The 23,667-nt window shown below is 35.8% G+C and overlaps 1 protein-coding gene across 2 annotated transcripts in view; it reads right to left on the reverse strand.

Annotated features, from left to right (window-relative positions):
• SBF2 (SET binding factor 2) overlaps window positions 1-23,667 on the reverse strand; it is a 228,370-nt gene that overhangs the window by 127,292 nt on the left and 77,411 nt on the right. For both annotated transcript variants that reach the window (XM_039350252.1, XM_039350253.1), the window contains exon 3: window positions 3,714-3,851. In XM_039350252.1, coding sequence (XP_039206186.1) covers window positions 3,714-3,851 — 138 coding nt within the window. The remainder of the gene's footprint in view (window positions 1-3,713; window positions 3,852-23,667) is intronic.

Genomic DNA, 23,667 nt, shown 5'->3' on the forward strand with positions numbered 1-23,667 from the left:
ATCTATTGAGGTATATTTATATGTTATACACACAGTTTAAAACAGTAGGCTTCCTTCAGCTAACAAACGTGTTACAGTATGTATGTCTTTAAAAACTATTGCATGTTAGGTGAAGATTCTGATTGCAAACAAAAGTTTTTAAAGTAATGAGCTACTTATGAAAGTATTTAAAACATAACTGAAACACTGGAGAAGCAATCCATAATATAATATGAAATAAGATCCTAAGAGGAGTGAGGTGATTTGGCTTGGTGGCAATGTCTAGGAGTACTAGCAGATAATTAAACTGAACAGGAACAAGCATTATGGTATAACAACTTTTTTAAAAAAGCATTTCCTATGCCAAAGCACTGAAATAAATTTAATTGGCAAAATAATATACAGTGATTGCTCTATGGACTTAACATAGTTGTTATTTTTTGGGCTACAGAAAGGGACTTTACTATTACTGTGTTAACAAGAATTAACAACAATTGTCACTAAAATATATACATTCAATGTACCACACATATTTTAGAACTGAAGTTGGCAAAATAATACCTTTAGCTATATCAATCCTTTGTGTCAATTACTGTCAGCATAAAATTTCAAGAATTATTCCAGACCACTTAAATTATAGACACAGGGATGTAAACTGAATTTCTCCTAAACAAATTTATCTATACATTTGTCATTATATTACCTACTTTACAGCATCTAAAAACCAATACACTTTTTGTGGACTAATATTTGGCAGCCTGGAGTCCACCAGTATATATACACTTAGATATAAAAAGGGAAAAAAAGTGAGTTCAGAAAGAAGTTTACAAAAAAACCTGACTTAAGTAATTAAGTTTCAAAGTAAATAGATATAAATTAAGAAACATTTATAAAGTTGTTTATAATAATGTTCCTAGGATAAAAAAAAGCTAATGAGATTAAATGTATTATCATGATTCAAGCAATGTTGAATAATAAAACTGCAAAAGAAAAGAAAAATTTACTATTATTCACAGTATTATAAGAGAATTCCATCTGATTTTAGCTGAAAAGCAATGCTAAAAGGAAACAATTTAAAACACTGTAGAAAAAAAAACACAAGTACATATTGCTTTATCTGAATACAGCTTAGATTTTCCCACTAAATCCCCTCATGCCAAATAATGTGTCATTGACAAATAATTTAAAAATCCAAAATGGATCAATTAATCAGTAACTATTTTTGGATTACTCAGAAGTATCCAAATGTTAATAAGAAACATATTTTAAAAAGAAGTTGCCAAATAGGTTACACCCAAAATCTAAACCAACATTTCTATTTTAAGGAATGTATTCATATCTAAATACATTTATCTTAAGGGGAACATATTCCGTTTCAGATCTGAATAATGATTGAAAAAATAAATAGGAGAGTGTGTGTAATTTGTAATTATATAAACATATAGAGATCAATCCCATATAAATTTTCATATTTTTAAAAAAAATTATATAGACCCCGTATTTTAGAACACTGCACCATTATACTTTGCATTTTATTATATAACATAGAAATAAAAATTAAATTAGGTTTGCAGATTTGCTTTCCTCCAATTCACAACCACCAGAGGGAGCAGGATGTTTAAACAAATTCTACTGGAATGTAGTAAGAAAAAACTGCTATCAAATCATTTAACACTACTTAAATGTTATGTTGAATTGTTATCTGAAAATACAAAACAATTATGGGAAATATTTCAGTTAGACAACAAAAGCACTTAAAATTCAAGTAAATGTTTCTGAGTATGTTTCTGAGAAGAGGCTAAATGCAATGAATTAAACATTGATACATGAAACATACATTAAGACTAGACTAATGATGGCGAACCTATGGCACGGGTGCCAGAGGCGGCACTCAAAGCCCTCTCTGTGGGCATGTGCGCTGTCGCCCCAGTCCTAGGCCTTCAGCTGGGTTTTATAAAACCTTTTCGCTTTAGGCCTCTGCCACCGTGTGCAAAAAAAAGGGTTCAATCAATCAGTCAATTTCAACTTCTTGCGGGAAAAAAAAATCTTGCAAAGTTGGAATTGATTGATTGAACTTTTTAGTCCCATCCAGTCTGCCGTTATCACTGCAGCCACGCCCACCCAGTGGGCCATGCCCATCCAATGGGCCACACCCAGCCAATGGGCCACACCCACCGGCACCCGACGATGCGTAAGTGGGTTTTGGGTTGTAGTTTAGGCACTCGGTCTCTAAAAGGTTCACCATCACTGGACTAGACCAACTGTTAAAAATTTCAGAATTTATTTGGAAACTTGTTTAATGTAAATATTAAATTTAATTCAAGGTTCAGAACTAACTGTTGTTTCTTATTGCAAACAGAGCAAATAATTCCCTGCAGAGAGCTCTTCTTATTGAAATTGAATGGATATCGGTAATGTGTAAGTGAAGGAGGAACTTTAAGTAGATTAAAGTTATAAACAGTAGGAAGATACAGAATATGTATCTATATATTTACTTAAGGAAATATCTGTATCTCTCCATCCATCCATTGTACAGTTGGATTTCAGTAAGGCATTTCACAAAATAGATGACAACCCATTTCTTGGGAAGCTAGAAAAATGTGGGATAGATAGCATCAACACCAGAGGGATTCCTAACTGGCTGTCAAACCACACTCAATGTATATAGTCCTTAATTGAACTACATCTACATGGAGGGAAGTAAGCAGTAGGGTACCCAAAGTTCTGTTTTAGGCCTAGTGCTCTTCAGTATCATCATAACTGATTTAGACGAGGGAATAGAAGGAGAACTCGTCAAATTTTCAGATGACATCAAGCTACTAATCAAGGATTAGCCAATACTCCAGAAAATAGGCTCAAGATCCAAATGGATTCAACAAGACTTGAACACTAGGCCCTATCTCACAAAAAGAAATTCAGTGTAGAGAAAAGTAAGGTTTTACACTTAGGCAAGAAAAACCAAATGTATAGGTACAGACTAGGTAAAACTTGGCTCAATAGCAGTAACCGCGTGAGAGATCTTGGAGTCCAGTGGACAATCACTTAAATACCTATGAGCTGACATGGTGCTGCAGCTGCAAAAAAAGCAAATGCAATTCTAGTTTGCATTAACAGAGGAATAGAATCAAGATCACACGAAGAGTCAATGCTGCTTTATAAAGCCTTGTTAATGCCACACTGGAATACTGCATCCAGTTTTTGTCACCACAATATAAAAAAGATGTTAAGACTCTAGAAAGAGTGCAGAGAAGACCAACAAAGATGATTAGGGGATGGGGGGCTAAAACATATGAAGAACTATAGGACTATATCTAATCTAGTGAAAAGAAGGACTAGAAGAAATATGATAGTAGTGTTCCAATATTTGAAGAGCTGCCACAAAGAAAAGGGGGTCAACCTATTTTCCAAAGTACTAGAAAGTTGGACAAGAAGCAATAGATGGAAACCAATCAAAGAGAGAAACAACTCAGTGGAACCATTCGTCTTCAGAAGTTGTGGGTGCTCCATCACTGGAGGCTTTAAAAAGAGATTGGACAGCCATTTGTCTGAAATGTATAGGGTCTCCTGCCTGATCAGGGGGATGGACTAGAAGACCTCCAAGGCCCTTCCATCTCTGTTTTTCTGTTATCTGGCAGAGAGTGAGCTAGTAAATATATAAAGGTAATTCAATGCCCTTGAAAAAAATTTTTTTAGGTGCTCTCCTACTTGTTCACATTATGTTTTGTCATATTTACCTGCAAATCGATCTCTGCTTCATAGAATGTTAGGCAAGAACAATAGTGTCGTTCAGAGTTTATATCTGTCAAAACCACCACAAAAAACGTAGGCTGCTTCCTTTCTCTGGATAAATGCCATCCTCCAGGTTGACAAAACTAAAAAAAAAAAAAAAAGCAAGCACAGAAAAAATTAATGCAAAGATATATTAGAGAGTAAGAATAAAACTTATTTTATAAAATAATTAATAATTGAAAGAACATATAATCTGATATTTTAAAAGTAATGTTGTGTGGACCTAACATCAATTCAGAAATATAAGAAATCCAGGCTGCAGGAATTGCAAATAAATAAATAAATAAATAAAAATCACTGCAGATATTCTACTGATTTTCAAAATTATCTTTTATTTTTCTTCTGATTTTGTACCAGATTTCATCAAAATTTACTAATACGTTAGTAAATATATATTTACTAATATATATTAAAAAAAACACTGTAATTCATGCTGACTTATAAAGAGTTGACTCTTGCAGTGTTTCATTCTGATACATAGCTATTGGTCTACAACAAGGGTCCCAAACCCCCGGTCTGTGAACCGATACCAAGTCGCAGCATGCCAGCAACCGATCCACACAAAACCAGTCAGCACACAAAACAATATACTCTCCGGTCCGTGGAAAAACCTTTCTTCATGTAACTGGTCCCTGGTGCCCAAAAGGTTGGGGATCTCTGGTCCAGAAGCATTCAAATACAGAATTTATTATGCAGACTAATTCAGATAACATGGTACTTGCATAACAAAATATAATTTTATTTTCCACAAACAAACCTAAAAATTGGTGCTGCATTTATAATCTTCAGCTAGGCAAGTATTTAAGCACTTCTCTAATGAGATTTTTTTCTTTAAAAAAATAATGCCCAAAGCTTATTGCTTCCATAAATCTTTAGAAGACTCTCTGCTAATACAAGGAATATTTCTGATCTCATTTCATAATCTATAGTTTAAAAAAGAATGCTAAAATGAAGTCTGAATCAAAATATTTTGAAAGAAAACCTGTTCTGTCCTTCAATAAAGTTTTATTTAATACATGTAAAAAAACTAATAAAGCTAATGAAATAGTTCAGATTCTTTTTCTGAAATTTTCATCAGTGGAATGGTTAACCTCAGAAGTTGTGGGTGCTCCATCACTGGAGGGTTTTAAGAAGAAACTGGAAAGCCATTTGTCTGGAATGATATAGGGCAGGGGGGGGTCTTCAAACTTGGCCCTTTTATGACTTGTGGACTTCAACTCCCAGAATTCCTCAGCCAGGCATGCTGGCTGAGGAATTCTGGGAGTTGAAGTCTACAAGTCATAAAAGGATTAAGTTTGAAGACCCCTGGTATAGGGTCTCCTGTTTGAACATGAGGTTGGACTAGAAGATCTTCAAGGTCCTTTCCAATTCTGTTATTCCGTTATTCTTTCTCCAAGCAACTCCAAGCAAATGGTAATTGTTTATCACTTATACCCTGGTTTGAACAGGAGAAGCACAGGACCACCTTTCTCTGAGTTTAGAAGCTAAGCAAAGTCAGGCACGGTTAGTATACAATTAGGAGACTAGCTCAGTGAACATCACTCCAGAAGAAAACAATGTCAAATTATTTTTGGACCTGTTACGAGGAAAACTACATGAATATATTCATCAAAATACCAGCTTAACCTGATGGAGACTTGACCATGCACTAAATATAAATTCTAATAATTGTAGTATTTTTGAATGATATCTATGACTATTCTATTCACAGATGCATTGTCCACAAGAATCAAGATTATTTAAGTTAAAGAACATAACAGAAAAGCATATTTTTTGAATATTTAATAAACAAAAAGAATGTTATGATTTTGTATGTGAAAATATTACATGAACTGGCTATCAGTTTACTAATCAAGCAACATGAATGACATATTCAATGATATACTGCAGATCACGCTAGTTATTTAGATATTTCTACTAAGTATCAGATGCATAACACTATGCAACAAAATAAGTCATATGTCGTTTCAAGAAGAAATTCTGTTTAACAATATATTCTGCTATATTTACGGCACTTTATACAGATGTTCTAAGATTATTTATTCGTTTATTTCTCTGTTGCTTCAGTCCAGATGGACATTATATAGATATAAATTATAATGAAAGTCATGTAATGTAACAATTAACAATAATATAGCATTTTCAGTGCATAGATTTTTTAATAAAAATGATTAAAGATTGGTCCCTGCTTCAAACAAATCAAGCAGTTCAAGTACAAAACCACTCAATGTTTACTTATTAATTTATTGTACTTTTATGCAGCTTCATTGAGGCAAATCTTAGTGACTAACAATAGCTGGCTCCACAGGAGGGAAATTCTAGCCAAAAATACTTGTCTCCAAGCCTCCTTCCATTGTACTTCACATACTTTAAACCAGCACACACAAGATTCTACTTGAAACAGTCTCATTGATATCCAGATCCTAACCCATGAAGGTTTTTAAAGGTTATTATCAGCACCCTATATTGTGAATTATGACATGTTAAATTCAGATAAAAGCACATGCACTACAGAAAGTGTTGTTAATAGAATAATGTCATGCTGATAAACTAGAACTACATATTATGTAAACACAACTAAACAACTGATTATAGGTTGTTTAGCCCACAATTAAAATGCAGCACATGAATATCAGAGTTATTTCACAAACTAACCAATCAGCAGAGTTATTTAAGCACATCAGACACCATCTAATACAGGGCTTTTCAACTTTTCACCCATTTTACCGCTTTTAGGATATGGCAATATCCAAGTACCACCAGTTGTCTAGCAAGGTGTCAAAAACTTGATGACCCTCCCCAAAAAGGGAAAAAGTGATAAAGTATAGGTAGTCCTCAACTTACAACAGTTCACTTATTGACTGTTCGAAGTTACAATGGCACTGAAAAAGTGACATGGCCATTTTTCACACTTATGTCTGTTTCAGCATTCCCAGGATTATGTGATTTACATTCGGATGCTTGGCAACTGATTCATATTTATGATGGCTGCAGTGTCTCAAAGACATATGATCCCCTTTTGCAACCTTTTGACAAGCAAAGTCAAAGGGGAAACCAGATTCACTTAACAACCTTTTATATCAGGGGTGTCAAACTCAATTTCATTGAGGGCCGCATTAACATTGTGGTTACCATGGGGGGGGGTTCCCTTCCTTCCTTTTTCCCTCCCACCCTGCCTCCCTCCTCATTCCCATCTCCTTCCTTCCTTCCTTCCTGCCTGCCTGCCTGCACTGATTCTGGTGCTGCTGAGCCCTGACAGCTGATCCGCGCTTCTGCAGGGCTGTCAGGGCTCAGCGGAAGTGCCAGGATCAGCGCTGAGGCCCCAGCTGATCTCCTCCAAGTCTGTGCAGTGCTGCTTTAGCTGGTTCTCTCCCCCGCTACACTTGGCTAGGGGTCGCGTACCACCTGCCAGGTGCTAAAGTACCACTGGTGATATGTGTATCACCGGTTGAAAACCACTGATCTAATACATACCAAAATCTCTATAGCCCTTACAGAATTGAAAACAAATGAAAGCTGGTAGAAAAAAAATAAAAACATTCTTAATTCTATGTCAGATTCTGGGGACTCCAACATACAGTAGAGCTTTTAACCCAGGATATCAAGCTAGTGTCCCTCTCCATCTGTAACAGTAATTTGGATCCTTCAAGATTCTCTTTGGAAGCTTTTACCTGTGCCATATTTCATTCACAACATTAACACTGAAATCTATGAAGGCCTTCTGAAACAACCGGATCTCAACAATTTGTCAGAAGAACGTGAGTAAAAGGGCCCATTTTATTTCTGGAGACAATCTATTTACACTGGAGGGAAGCAGTGATGGAGGATGTTATACTGTTAAATGATATGCTGTCAGAATATGGTTGTTGTATATTTTAAATTACAGGTAGTCTTCGACTTACGACCATAATGGAACCTGGAATTTCTGTTGTAAGTCATTCTGGTCCTAAATTGAGGACCACACGACCAGATCCAATTTTATGATATTTTTGCAGCAGTCATATGAAGTTGAATATAGATGACAAAGTAATCATTTACACTATTCTGTTTAGATTTTCAATATTCTGGAAACTGAAGACACTGAATATGGTTTCTGTTAAGTTTCTTGCATTGTTTCAATGAGTTCTGCCAATATCAGTATTAATATCAGAGCAAAAACAACCAATCTGAGTAAGGCAATGAATTATACAGTAAATTGGAATTTCAAGGCTTTTTTGCTTCTAATTTTCAACTACCTTTTTCATAAGATCTGTTCCTCACTTTTTTTTTTAATAAAATCTCTTGAAGGAGACTCAATAGAACAGTGTTTCTCAACCTTGACAATTTTAAGGCATGTGGACTTCAACTCCCAGAATTCCACAGCCAGCAATGCTGTGGAATTCTGGGAGTTGAAGTCCACATGCCTTAAAATTGTCAAGGTTGAGAAACACTGCAATAGAACCTGGTCTCCAACTGCTGCATCTTGAACAGTTTTTTGGATTGTAACATAGCCCTATATACTCAGTGGTGTGCTATTACATTTTCAGGAATTTTGTAAGCTGATTGAGAGCACAGCTGAGTCCCAACACTTAGTGTGGTAACTGGCTGAAGCATGATGATAGAAATGGAGCGAGAAACCTTAGTTCTTAAACATTTACCAGCATACCACTGCCTCTACTCCAAATAATGGAAGGAGGCTGAGTCTCAGTTCTATTAGCATTTATTGAAGTCTTTCTGTGACTAGCATCCTGTCAATAGCAATTTCCTAGAAACTTTGCAGAGCAAAGTACATGAAAGAGTAGAGAACATTGCTATGAATACTATGAGTGCTATGAATGGAATGCATCAAATCCAGCATCAAATCCAACATCAAATATGTTCTGAATACTAAAGTCAACAGTAGCACAGACAAATCTTTATGAAACAAAGTCAAATGCATCAACAGCAGTTGTGAATAATAAAAATCAAGTCAATTCTACACAGACGCAAACAAATGCCAAGGTTGGGAAAAACATGTCTATGTAGGTGGGAATGGAATATCAGCAATCAGAAACTCTTATAAGAAACTTGCTCTTGAAATGGGCAAAGATGTTTTAAGAGCAGACAGCAAGGCTGTTATAACAAAGATTTGTCCATGTTCTGTTTTTTTGTATGCAAAACACTAATCTATCTCCTTCAACATTAAGTTCCTGGAAATTCACTCACCTGTTCATTGACCAGTCAAGGAACCTAGTCAAAAGGATTGTATGAGTAATATTCTTGTCAACAAGCTGCAATGCAATGATTATCTTCCCAGACAATAAATAATGAAAGAGATAACCGAATACCCATATATTTGAAAACCGATTGATTACAAGAAAATATCACTAACATGTAAAGAACAGGAAGATCCCTACCTCTTTTTTCTCTAAAGGTAATTTGGGATCATCTGGGCCCTTTGCTTCAACATATTCAGAGAAATATACCTCATTGTTTTTCTTAAATACTATCCCACTATCAAACTATGCATAATGGGGAAAAATTCCTCTAATACTCATTTGGAGCCTGTCTTTCTGAATTTAAGACTATTGTATTATGTCCTCCATTAATTATCTCAAATTATTCAATATGGTTGAATATCGGAAAGACATAAGAGATCTTTTATTTCATAGATTCAACTATCTGATTCTACCTTTATGTACACATTTTATATTCTCATCATTCTCCATATAAACCAATTTCTCAATGACAGTTAAATTCATTTGAATTATGTTGCTGCAGTTTTATATATAGTATATTAGTGATACATTTTTCTTAGTTTAATGCATTATGTTTGATAGGTAAAAGTTTCCCTTCCCTGACCAGTCATGTCTGACTCTAGGATGCAGTGCTTATTTCTGTTTCTTGTGCGAGGAAGCCAGTGTTTTCGAAAGACATTTTCCGTGGTCATGTGGCCAGCATAGCTATATGCCAAAGTGTACAGTACTGTTACGTTCCCACAAAGTGGTACCTATTAACCTACTTGCATTTGCATGCTTTCAAACTGCTAGGTGGAAAGGAACTGCAGCAAGGAAGAGGAGCTCACTCGATTGCACAGCGTTCAGGGCTCAAACCCAGGCTGTTTGCTTCCAGCTGAAAAGCTCAGCATCTTTAACTACTGAGCCATCACACCCCTCTATGTTTAGTATCTATGGCTTACAAGTTCCTGTGAGGAAGAACAAAGATATATTTCTTTAGAAGAGAGAAAAAGACTGATCATTAGAAGTGACATAGTATTCTCTGAAGGACAGTTATGTAATCACCACTTGCAAACTTCACAGCCAACTTCCAACAAGCAAAGTCAATGGGGAAGCTGGCAGGAAGTCATAGATTGCAGTTACATGATATCACACTTAACAACCTGTGATGATTCACTTAATGACTGCAGTCAGAACTGATGTAAGTCAGATGTTGTCATGTGATACTTCACTTTACAACCCTCTCACTTATTGATGGAGTTGCTAGCCCAACTGCAGTTAGTAAGTGACCACTACCTGTAGTTTACACTGTGGAAATGCCATACTGATATAAAACATTTATCAACATTTATCAATAAAAATAACTTGCAAACTGTAGTTGTTAGTATGAAAAAGTACCGTCAGACACCCTCTGATTTTTGTCAAGGGAGAGTTTGGAAAGGAAAAGGAAATACTGCTTAGCCTATCCTTCCAGAGTGTTATATACATTATTAAATACATACATTCCCTCTCACACACCCTCATATACACAATCTGCATAAGAATTTCTCAGTTAAAATCCCAACCAGTGGGTGTTTAAAATATAAAGCATGTAAAAAGAAACCTATTTGGTGTTTTAAAAAAGTGACATCAATATCACTTGCCTAATGTACTCCCTCTGATGGTACTCAGAGAAATCTCACTTAAAACTGACAAAACTGATCCATTCATTGTGCAGCTGACTGGAGTATATCAAGGATTTGCCCTATCCAGGATAAGGCAGGAGCAGAACAGATTGGAAATTAACTTTCCAGCTCTTCTGTGCTAAATGTAGCGACTAAAACATAGATTTTATCCAAAAGTGCATGGAGCTGAACTGCCTCCAAGGAGACGTAAATCATGTTTATAGCCACATAGAAATAACAGTATAACAGATACCATGGAAAGACTGGAAGATTAGGAAATATTTCAGGAACATGATATATGCCTCAATATATATAGCATGGACTTCCATAAGATTTAATTAAGAGCATAATAAAATGCTGCATTAGCCAAGCTAAATAGATGGTCAGTTTGCTCCACAAATAGAGCATGAAATGGACTGTGACTGCAAATGAAGCTAAGAACTAGCCCAGATGTGTAACGCCATCAGTATGCAGCTTGGCTTAGCTCAACAAGGATTTGTAGTTTTTTTTTAATTATTGTGATACAATTGTAAGTCTTGATCTTATGATCCATTATATTCTGCTACTGTATATACGGGTAGTTACTTCATTTGGAAATGGGAGAATATAACAATTCACATACTAACCAAAAGTTTCTAGCTTCTCTATTCTGGAGATTAATGTTGCTAGCCATGACTTTATTTTTGTTTTTATCTTTGGAATATAATAGTTTTTGATTATATATTATGCATGTAGAATATGAAAACTGCAATGTAAGACCAGGTTTGGTCCTGCAAAACTACATAACTACTATGTAAGTATATAAATGATAGAGAACAGCTGTTTAAGAGCCCATTCGGTCTAGTGGTTAAGGCACTAGGCTAGGAGCCAGGAAACTGAGTTCTAGTTCCACCTTAGGTATGAAGATTGCCTTTGGTGACCTTGGGCCAGTCATTCTCTCTCAGCCCAACTCAATGTTAATGTGGAGAAAATAAGAGAGGAAGGAATATTATTATTCCTATATTATTGTTCTGCACCCTGAGTTATTTATAAAAATATTCACCTGAGAGGAAGTAGTTTTTCTCTCCAATTATCATCTGTGCATTATGGTATTTGCTTTCCATTTACTGGGAACAGTATGTGCTGCTGAGCATGAGAAAACACACCAAATGAGCCAACTGCAGAAATCTCTAATAAGGATCCCCCTGAAGATAAGATTAGCTGACCCGCTTAACTTATGATGGGTAGAGGTCATCCCTGGTGTTTGATAGGTTAAATTAAACTCTTTTTGTAATAAATAGAACTTTGTTTTATTATCTTTCCATTCCGGGTTTCCATTTTCCTTTTTCTGAAAAGGAGAAGAATAATGAGTTCCTACCTCCTCAAAACCTTTCTGTGGGTGTGAATGGTTTATGTGAGAATCAATTGCTAATAAGTGAACAATTAATTTTAGAAATAAGATAACCTACATCAATAATATTGATGATACTACTACTACCACTACCACTACTACTACTACTACTACTACTACTACTACTACTACTACTACTACTACTTGTGGCTTCTGGCAGCTCTGAGGATGTCCAGATGCAAAGGAAGAAAGATGATTCCGTGCACTGGGGGGGGGGTGTAGGAAATTACTCTGAAGACTTCTTTCAGCAACTAAACTATGTGATAGGGAATAAGTGCTCACATTAACAAAACACCATTCTGCTACTAATTAAAAAAGCATGTCTTTTCTCTATTTTTTTTCATAATGGGGGAGGGAGAGAAATGCCAATGTTTCCAGAAGTCAACTCTTTCCACTGGCTGTTAAACTGGCTGTCAACTCTTTCCACTAGCTTTTCTTTCAGACGTGTAGAAAAGCCTGAAAAAAGATGCAGCTGTTTTTGGTTGGATAAAATGCTGCTGTGCTTGTTTAAGATTGAAGGCACTTCTTCCAAATCCTTTAAGTGTGTATATAGACCAATTTCCAGGGCTGACTTTAGCTAGAGCAGACAAAATAGAAAGCCAAGCATTGCACAGATTTTTGTGTGTTTAATAAAATGTTTTGTTCTTTTTATGGAGAATTAAATTAAAAGTCTTAAATTAAAAGTAATTTCCTTTTCAAATCAATTAAGAGGATTTGTCTGCATCCCAATATCATATTTGGTTATACCAAATTCTGCTAGGTCAAACTGCATTTCAGGTATCATTAACTTTATTGAAAAATGCAGCCTGTTTCCTAGGTACACATAACACTTCCATTGACAGAAACTGTAAATATATTTATTATATTTTACACTTTCCCAAATTAATATACAAATAAATAGCTATGCTCCTACAAACTAGTATTTCAGACTTGAAATATTCTTAAGGTTTTCTCTACTGTATCTCCAAAGCTGGAGAAAACACCAAAAAGGAGACTAAAATGACAATATATTTTCAAAACACAAAGAACACTTTTCCTCTAAGAAATTAGAAAATTCTTTACAAATACTTTGGGTTGATTCCAGGCTTTCCCTTTTGCAAACAAAAAGGACTGGAATCCAATAACAACCCATGCTGGGGAATGGGGATGGTTATTGCCAAATGCCTCCTTACAACATACCATTTTCATACATATCCAGAGGGTTCCTTAATGTTCTAACCCCAGAGCATGAGGACAAAATCTGATAAAAATTTCCTCCCCTTTGTTCTGTGGGAGGTTCCTAACATTCTTTGCAGAAGAATTTCAATTTCAGTCCCACTAGCAAATATGTGGAAGAGCTATATGAACATTGATACACCTTTACGAGGGCAGTAAGAAATGTTGTTCACTGGAGAAATTATTTAGATTACAAGATGTTACTGATAACAGGACAAATATATCAAATATAAAATAACTCTTACAACACAGTGTTCTTCTACATTTAATTGATTTTCAGTCTCTTCAGATGAACAAGCAACAGTAAAAGAATTAGAGAAACAAATTGTCCCAAAGGTGCTGTTTCCAAGAGGCAACTGGACTATCTTGTTTTTCTTGTTCTTCTTTGAAGACATTTTACTTCTCATCCAAAAAGCTTCTTCAGCTCTGACCGGATGGTGGGGAATGGAAGGATTTATATTCCATGCAGACAATCTTTCATTTGCATTTTTTTAGAGAGTCATTGAGTGGTGCAAATGGGTGTGGAGCCTTCTTGGAACTGCTGAAAGGACTTTGTAGTAGACTGGAGATAGATGATGTTGGATCCCTCCCCCTCTGTTGAGAGAGGGTTGTTCAGTTTTGACACAGATTGCCTCCTTGACCCCTCTTTCAAACCAACAGTTCTCTCTGTCCAAAATGTGGATTTGTTGCCTTGAAAGAGTGACCTTTATCTTTAAAATGCAGATGGACTGCTGACTGGTCCTGATGGGTTTATTCTCCTATGTTGTGCCATACATTTATGAAGTTGTTTTTTTCCCCAATGTACAGATCCGCACATGGCTCACTTGTGCAAATAAATGTTCACACTAACACTTTCTGCTCTTTCTATTCAGTGCATCCTTGTACAGTAAAACAAAAACAATCACATTTCTAAATTTTGAACCTTTTAACCATTTGAAAATAAATTCTTAAGACATGCTGCATATTACTATAGAGTTGAAAAGGATTTTCAACCTCTTGTAGCAAGGCTATAAATACTACAATAATTAAGGGATTTTTTTAAACACTATGGTCAGCATTAGACAGCATGTTTGAACTTAATCTCTAGATTCCTGATATACAGATGTTTTATAACAACAACTAAAAAAACCTGTTGACAACTCATGAGCTCTTACAGAAACCAGAGATGGTGACCTTTGGGGAAAACGTGCCAGTTACTTGCTTGGAATGAACAAATCAGAATATTAAAAACAAGCTTTAATGTATTTTGAATAAAAAGTTAAATTCTCTCAATTGCTTGGTTCATTTCCAGCAACTTTCTAAAAATTTCTTGAACTCTAGACAAAAAGCTTCCATGGAATTTGATATCTGAAAAGTTCATCATGCCCTGTGGCTTAGCTAATAATATGAATTTATGTCAATCTATGAAAGAAGGGGTTAGAAATCAGAAGAAAGAAGAAAAATCTCAAACGTGATTTTATTCAATAAATATATCTACCTTTTTCAATAACTCTTCCAATATGAGTCACGTAAATAATTATTTATATTTCATTAATGTCTTTTTATCTTATTTTGCACTGGAAAGTAATCCCCTGAATGACTTAAAAGATGAATATGACCAGGTCTTTTTTTCTCATAGAACGCCCAGAACGGAGTTCCGGCACCTTTTTTGGATGGAACCTTGTAGGGTAGGCAAGGTGGGTTGTATGACATGTGTGAGTTCCGGCACCCTTTTTTTTTTTTTTTTAGAAAAAAAGCACTGAATATGACATACAAGGATTAGGGAAGATAAAAATAGTAAACTTAGGCAATAATTGCTAGTTACAAGTTCAACAACACTGCTATCTCTCCTACAAGCCCATCTTATTTTGTTGCACAATACTCCTCTTGGAAATGGCCAAAAGATGTAGGTTAATATAATTGATATTTTACTTGCAGGAGTAGGAGTTGGCAAGCAAGTGTTGAAGTAGTTTTTACTGACTTCTCAGTTAGTCTGATCAGAAGCTGTTCACTGCTACATGCTGGTAGAAATGTGAATGCCTGTTATAATGCACTGGTAGAAGTGAGAAAGGGAAAGTGCATTTATCTGCATTTAAAGATGATTTTGATTTTACTGAGTATAAATCCCCTTAGTATTAAGCAGTGATGCTGGAAATGTGGAAGTTTGGTGCATCATCAATTCAATTTCTAGTCTTACTTTTGGCTACAAATCAAAATCTGAGTTCACATACATGCATCAAAAAATTTAAAAAAAGGAAGAAGCATTCGAACTCTGCATTCTGTCACTACTGGATATATTTGGATTAGGCTGGTCCCAAAAATCATTTAGTAGAGTTTGTTTAAAAAACAAAAGTGTTGGTTTTGTATTCTATGAAACAAGAATCTATACTAGGGCTTCCTATCCCACCACAGAGAAATCAAACAAGGATCTCAAGTTTGAAGCCTGTTAAAGCAAGGAAAACTTTTTCTCTCAGCAAAATTATCAGTGGCCAAGCAACCATACAATTAAGGATATATTTTCAAAAAACACCAGTTCAAGTCCTGCAAAACATCAGGGTTCCACAGAATGTAATTTGGGAAGCAATGGGCAAGATACTGCAAATATGATAACACCAAGTAAGGAGATTAATGCAACAGTGAGTATCAGTTTTGTCCTGATAGAATGCCACAACTCTGCTAATGCCCAAAGTATGTATGGAACACTCTAAAGGTTTGACTTAAAACAGATCAAAAACTGAACAGCACTACAGATAGTCCTCAACTTATGATCATAAGTGAGCCCAAAATTTATGTTGCTAAGTGACTTTTGCTCCATTTTACAAATTTTCTTGCCACAGTTGTTAAGTGAATCATTGCAGTTGTTAAGTTAGTAACATGGTTATTAAGTGAACCTGGCTTCCCCATTGACTTTGCTGGCCAGAAGGTTGCAAAAGGGGATCAACATGACTCTGGGACACTGAAACTGTTATAAATATGAACCACTTGTCAAGCATCTGAATTTTGATCATGTGACCTTGGAGATGCTGCAAAGGACCTAACTTTTTCACTGCTGTTATAATTTTGAACGGTCATTAAATGAACTATTGTGAGATTATCTGTACTGGCGAATGGAGTGGAATTTAAATACTCCTTTCAGCAGAGATAAAAGTTAGCTCTTAAGGATGCAACTTGGTAGTCCTGTCACTGGTGCAGGCACATAGTGGTCAAGAGATCCAAAGTTTGCTAGTCAAGTATGAGAGAAATATGCAAAAATCTCTTAAGAAAGAACACTTCAGGACACTTCAACTGCCCCAGCTACAGTCATACTCATTAGCAGTCCAAGACCCCTATCCCAGGTGATCTTCATCTTCTTCTTGCTCTTGTTGCTGACCTAGCATGTCCAGGCTGACCTTTCATGAGGCAGCCACTGGCCAAAAGAGGCCATCTTCTCACAAGGAAACTGCCATACAAGACACTGAAAAGAAAGCTTTGTGCGGCCAGTAGCTGCCTTGCAAAAGCCAGGCTAGCCATGCTTGGTCAGCAGCGGAAGCAACAAGATGGCAAAGGTCGGCAGAGTCCACAGAATGCAGGGGCCCAAAAGGACATAGATGTGGAAAAGATAGGCAAGTGGGGGGAGTCAGAGCAATCCTGCACAAGTGTGGGCCCGGATTTTGATCACATGACCATGGGAGAAGACACTGCAACAACCATAACTTTAGAAATTGGTTGTAAGTCCCCTCATTCAGCACCACAGTAACTTTGAATGGTCGCTAAACAATTGGTCATAAGTCGAGGACTATCTGTAAATGTTCATTTGCCTCCAGAGTGTTGGAGACAATCTTCTATTACAATTCAGCAGAACTCACATGGAGCTATCCAATGTCCTGCCTCCTACTTCTTTCTGTACTGAGGGTAAGAGTTAAAGTGTCTATTGAATTTACCACTCTTCACGAATGTTTGCCCTGAATTTTCCTGTCATGCCTGACTTTTTCAATAGAATTCAAATGGCCTCAGAATGGGACAAGACACTTGTCAAGGCAACAGAAGTACTGCCTTCTCAACTGCTACATGACAAAGAAAAGCTTTTGTCTGCCACCTTTGAAGTCAGATGAATTGAAAAAACAAATAACTAGGAAATGAGCTTCAGTAGCTAAAATAAGTCCAGGATTACTTGAAGATGGCAATTTCTATCTGTCTGTATGTTTGCCTGCCTGCCTGCCTATGTCTGTCTGTCTGTCTCTCTCTCTCTCTCTTTCTCTCTAATATTTTTTTAATATTTCAATTTATATGGCTATCCATCTCAACTTCATAACTAACAATAATTAAAAACAACAAAATATATAAAACAATAATTTACACATTAGAAATTGCAGCTGAGCTAAAAACCATAATATAAGCCTACACAACCACTGCATGGGTCCGGACACACACACATCTTCAGGCCTGGTGAAAAAAATTATGTCTTAGGTCTTTTGAAGGGCCAACAGAACGTCAATCTAATCTTCCAAAGACACTCCCACCACAAAAAAGGCTCTCTCCCTGGGCAGATTCTCATAGAAGGGAGCCAGAGAAAGGATCAATGATTCCAAAACTGTTTTGAAGTCATGCATGTCTCCCTAGTGGGAAATGGTGTCTTTAATTGATTCTGCAATACAGGTACTATTTCCTTCAGTTTGGAATCAGATTTGCTCAGTACCAATCACATGAAGGCCAATTATCACAGGTATTTGGTCAGGATTTGATATGTGTTCCTAAATTTTGCTGGGCTCTATTTCCTCACTTGATCTAACTAAATTTAAATAGAAATAGTAGAAAACTGTGAGATTTCCTTTATCCTATGAAATCTTTTAAAATTATCACATTTATTATGAATGGGTTTTCACAAATTGGTTTTTAAGGCTCTTTCTGGAAAAAGATTGCCCAGTCTTTTAAGAGTTGCATTTAAGAGCTTGTGAAGACTTGGCTAACACAAAGTAATTTTCCATTTGCAGAAAAAGCAATATGATTCTGCAGATAAAACATTCCTTAAAACACGAGAACGTAACAGGAATGTTGGCAGGTCAATTATCTTGCTTGCAACATGCAATTTTATATGTCATTAATGCTATTTATTCTATGAAACAGCAACTTTCATTACAAAAATGTTAGAAAAACAGCACCCAAAAGTTTCTGCTTTAGTTTATTAACTAATAATTCATTTTGCCTTCCAACCATTTTCCATCAATGACTATCAAAAGTCTGCCTCTTCATAAAACAGGAACACAAAGAATAGTAAGCTAAATGCAATCATTTGTAAAAATTGATTAATGACGTATCCTTATTTGAGATTTTCCTTTAAAAACGTAAATCCTTCTCTGATTTTAATATAACATTGCAAGTTATTTCTGGGACTGCAATATAGCAAAAATATAAAAGATCAAGTACACTTAAAAGTCAGCTTCTTTGGAACTTTGGGACTATTACTATCCTATCCACTCTCTTTTTGTTCCTCATAAGTAATCAATTTTAATGTCACTTATAGAGATTATAGCTCTCTATATACTATGTACTAGTAATAGATGTTTAGTCTGCTAACAGTTTGTTATGGCTTTCCCTAGATTTTCCACCTCCATTTTTAGCCAATCTTTTGTAATTACTAAGGATTCTTTTGTTCAGATTATCTTAATACCCTAACATTCCTCATTTCAAAAAGAAGCTTTGAAGTGCATGAGTTCTGTGGGTAGAACACACCTATCTGTAGTTTCTTAAATCACATACATTTTGGGGGGATTATACTGCAGCAGGAGAAAACAGCCATGTTAATCCCAAGAAAAGCAGTTCTTTTAAAAAGCTATGAAAGGGTGTTTTGTTAACACCCATTCTCTGAATCTCCTTCTGATCCAAAGAGTTGCACCGCCCACTTAATATCATTTCTCATATGAAACAAATCTTATTCTGCTTCTATTTTTTCAATAAACACAAATAATACACTCTAATTGTATTATTCTTAATTTCCTTTTTCCCAACTCCACACACTCGAATAGCACAATTCTCTGTCAAAATTTATAGAGGCAAACACAATTCTTCCCCATTTCTTTTCGCATCAGCTCTGAGTTGAAAAAGGTTAAAGATGATAGCTGGCCCCAAAACACACATTTCTTTCTCTCAGTTATGCACTTACTTGTTTCTCATCTTCTCTCCCAGCAACACGAGGAGACACATAAACTTCCATCACCTTATTTTTCTAAATATACTATATTTCTCTATAAGTGTAATCCATTCCATTTCCAACAATATATCATAATAATGCTTAAATTAAAAAAGTGTTTAGAGTCTAGACAAAAGAAAAATCCTATTATAGTTTAATGAACAAATGTCTTCCTTTATGATCCAAGTTCTTTCACTGAAATAAGTCCATTATTTAAAATAGCTACTTTTAAAAACCTACTGAAAGCCATACTAAAAAATAGTATCTGTATCTAATCAAAATATATTGCCTTTTCATGTTAAACTTATGTTACAGGATTACAGAAACAAGTACTACATTCTCCAAAATCCATAGGGAGGAGATATTATTACCTAGGTTAACTGCTGTAATCAGCTAAAAAGCACAAATGTAACAAAAATTCTATTGACCATAGTTGACAGGAGCTCTTAGATCACTGGTTTTTTTTACAAGTGACATAAAATTAAAGTAAAACACAAGAAGTAATGTCTTTCCTGAGATAACACTTTAGCAATAAAAATTTGATAGAAAGAGAAATCAGATGTAATAAAAGTAAAATTACATAGGTTTTTCCCATCTTGACTACATCACAAGTTCTTTAATTATTTAAGATTTTATGACTGAAAGAAAATAAATGAAAACAATGTTCTTCTAACTGGTTGATGATTGTTGCTCTTCTCTGCACTCTTTCTAGAATCTCAACATCTTTTTATATTAAGGAGACCAAACCTGGATGCATTATTACAACTGTGGTCTTACCAAGGCATTGTAAAGTGGTATTAACACTTCATGTGACTTGATTCCATCCCTCTGATAATGCAGCCTAGGACTGTGTTGGCTTTTTGGCAGCTGCTGCACACTGCTGGCTCATATTTAAGTGATTGTCCACTAGGACTCCAAGATCCCTCTTGCAGTAACTATTATTGAGCCAGATACCACCTATTCTATACCTGTGAATTCAGTTTTTCTTGACTAAACGTAAAATTTTACTTTTCTCTATATTGAATTTCATTTTGTTAGATAGATGTCTGGATCCAGTCCAAATAATACATACTGGGAATGTGGATAATTTTGTTATGCACTAAATACTTAGTTAATACCCACGAGGAAACTATATTTGGAAAACTGTATAGCCTAAAAAATAGTTATGTAGCTCAAGGTTAAAATTATTTTAAGAAAACATTGCTAAAAGTTCAAATTCCTTAATCAAAAAAAAGTGTTCATAATTGTCCCAAAAATGACAAATCTCATTTTTATCATATTTTACATGCATTCTAACATGCAAGTACAAATCATGAGATATCACTATTCAACCCTCTTAAATTTACCTAACTTTCAGCTCATATGAAATAAAATCACATACAGAACAAATAATTTTCAATCCCTATTAGTTTCACAGACATCCATAAATCCATTGTTTTCTGCACAAATATTTATTTATCTGTCATATTTATATGACTGCCCATCTCACATTGGGTGGTATAGAACAAATTTCTTAAAGCTGCATGTAAAATCACATATAAACAGAACATACTGTCTCAGAAAATACATATTTTTATTTTTAAAAATTTCAAAATCAGATAATAAGATTTAAACTTCACAAAATCTAAAAGTTCAAATTATATAAAATAATAACTATTCCAATTTGTATGTTAGGGCTACAGATCAAATTAGTTGTTTACAAAAAAGAAATACTTTAGAATTTCTATGTCTGTGTAATTATCTTTCTGACTGATTAATATAGGCGAAAGTATACTATTCCTAACTTGCTGGGGCTTGCACAGATCTAAACAATCTTTCTCAAAGTGTTTCCCTTGCTTTTGGTAGATACATATTGAGATGATGCTGAAGTACAGGTAGTCCTCGAAATATGACCACAATTGAGCCCAAAATTTAAGTGAAACATTTAAGTGTGTTTGCCCCATTTTATGATGTTTCTTGCCACAGTTGTTAAGTGAATCGCTGCAGTTGTTAAGTTAGTAACATGGTTGTTAAGTGAATCTAGCTTCCCCCTTGACTTTGCTTGATAAAAGGTTGCAAAAGGTGATCACATGACCTTGAGGCACTACAAATGTCATAAATATGTCAGTTGCCAAGCATCTGAATTTTCATGTGACAATGGAGATGCTGCAACAGTCATAAGTGTGAAAAATGATCATAAGTCACTTTTCTCAGTGCTGTTGTAACTTTGAACAGTCTTTAAATGAACTACCTGTAGAGTGGGGGGGAAGTATTTGTACGTTTGCCTACTGACAAAGTAGCGATCAGTCTATAATTTTAATGGTAGGTTTATTTTAACAGTGAGAGACAGAATAACAACCAAAAAATCCAGAAAAACACATTTCAAAAAAGTTATCAATTGAGTTGCATTTTAATGAGTGAAATAAGTATTTGACCCCTTCGCAAAACATGACTTAGTACTTGATGGCAAAACCCTTGTTGGCAATCACAGAGGACAGACGTTTCTTGTTGTTGGCCACCAGGTTTGCACACATCTCAGGAGGGATTTTGTCTTTGCAGATCCTCTCTAAGTCATTAAGGTTTCAAGGCTGGGCAGCTCGAACCTTCAGCTCCTTCCACAGATTTTCTATGGGATTAAGGTCTGGAGACTGGCTAGGCCACTCCAGGACCTTAATGTGCTTCTTCTTGAGCCACTCCTTGGCTGTGTGTTTTGGGTCATTGGCTGTGTGTTTTGGGTCACTGCCATGTTGGAATAACCATCCGTGACCCATTTTCAATGCCCTGGCTGAGGGAAGGAGGTTCTCACCCAAGATTTGACAGTATATATGGCCCCGTCCATTGTCCCTTTGATGCGGTAAAGTTGTCCTGTCCCCTTAACAGAAAAACACCCAAAGCATGATGTTTTCACCTCCATGTTTGATGGTGGGGATAGTGTTCTTGGGGTCATATGCACCATTCCTCCTCCTGCAAACATGGCAAGTTGAGTTGATGCCAAAGAGCTTGATTTTGATCCTCTCTGACCACAACACTTTCACTCAATTCTCCTTTGAATCATTCAGATGTTCACTGGCAAACTTCAGACGGGCCTGTACATGTGTTTTTTTGAGCAGAGGGACCTTGTGGGTGCTGCAGGATTTCAGTCCTTCATGGCATAGTATGTTACAAATTGTTTTCTTGGTGACTATGGTCCCAGCTGCCTTGAGATCATTGACAAGATCCTCCCATGTAGTTCTGGGCTGATTCCTCACTGTTCTCATGATCACTGATACTCCACAAGGTGATATCTTGCATGAAGCTCCAGACAGAGGGAGATTGACAGTTATTTTGTGTTTCTTCCATTTGTGAATAATCACACCAACTGTTGTAACCTTTTCACCAAGTTGCTTGGTGATAATCTTGTAGCTCATTCCAGCCTTTTGTAGGTCTACAATCTTGTCCCTGACATCCTTGGACAGCTCTTTGGTCTAGGCCATGGTGAAGAGTTTGTAATCTGATTGACTGATTGCTTCTGTGGACAGGTGTGTTTTATACAGGTAACAAGCTGTGATTAGGAGCACTCCCTTTAAGAGAATGCTCCTAATCTCCATTCGTTATCTATATAAAAAATACCTGGGAGTCAGAAATCTTGCTAATTGATAGGATATCAAATACTTATTTCACTCATTAAAATGCAAATCAACTTATAACTTTTTTGAAATGCATTTTTCTGGATTTTGTTGCTGTTATTCTGTCTCTCTACTCTTAAAATGATAGATTGATCATTTCTTTGTCAGTGGGCAAACGTACAAAATCAGCAGGGGATCAAATACTCTCCCCCCACACACACTGTATATAGATTAATTTAAACACAGGAAAAGAAACTGCCCACTATAGCTCTTATTTGGACAAACTTTAGATTTTGACAGCTGGTGTAGTAAATGGAACTATGTGGCTGATAAAGAAGAATTATATACTGGTTGAAGAAACTGAAACTAAAAAAAAGAGAAGAAGATATGATAAAGTCAAGAGCCAAGAAAGAAAATGGATGGAATTGGATGGAAGCTACATCTTGTGGAGCTCAAGTGCCTGGAAGAAGACAGAAAAGTGGCCACAACTCCAAGAGACCAAAAATTACAGAGATGATGGCTGTCGCATCTATGGCAGTGCACAAGTCATAACTGCAGTTGCTCATCATCATCATCGTTGTCATCATCATTTTAGCCATTGTCTATCCACTACAGGATGAAGGCCTCTTCCGCATGTTTCCAACTAATATAGTCCTGAGCTTTCTTTTGCCAATTGGGCCCACAATACTTGCTGATGTCATCAATC

Source organism: Crotalus tigris, unplaced genomic scaffold, assembly GCF_016545835.1.
Source record: "Crotalus tigris isolate CLP2741 ecotype Arizona unplaced genomic scaffold, ASM1654583v1 scf7180000018308.1980950, whole genome shotgun sequence".
Lineage (NCBI taxonomy): Eukaryota > Metazoa > Chordata > Lepidosauria > Squamata > Viperidae > Crotalus > Crotalus tigris.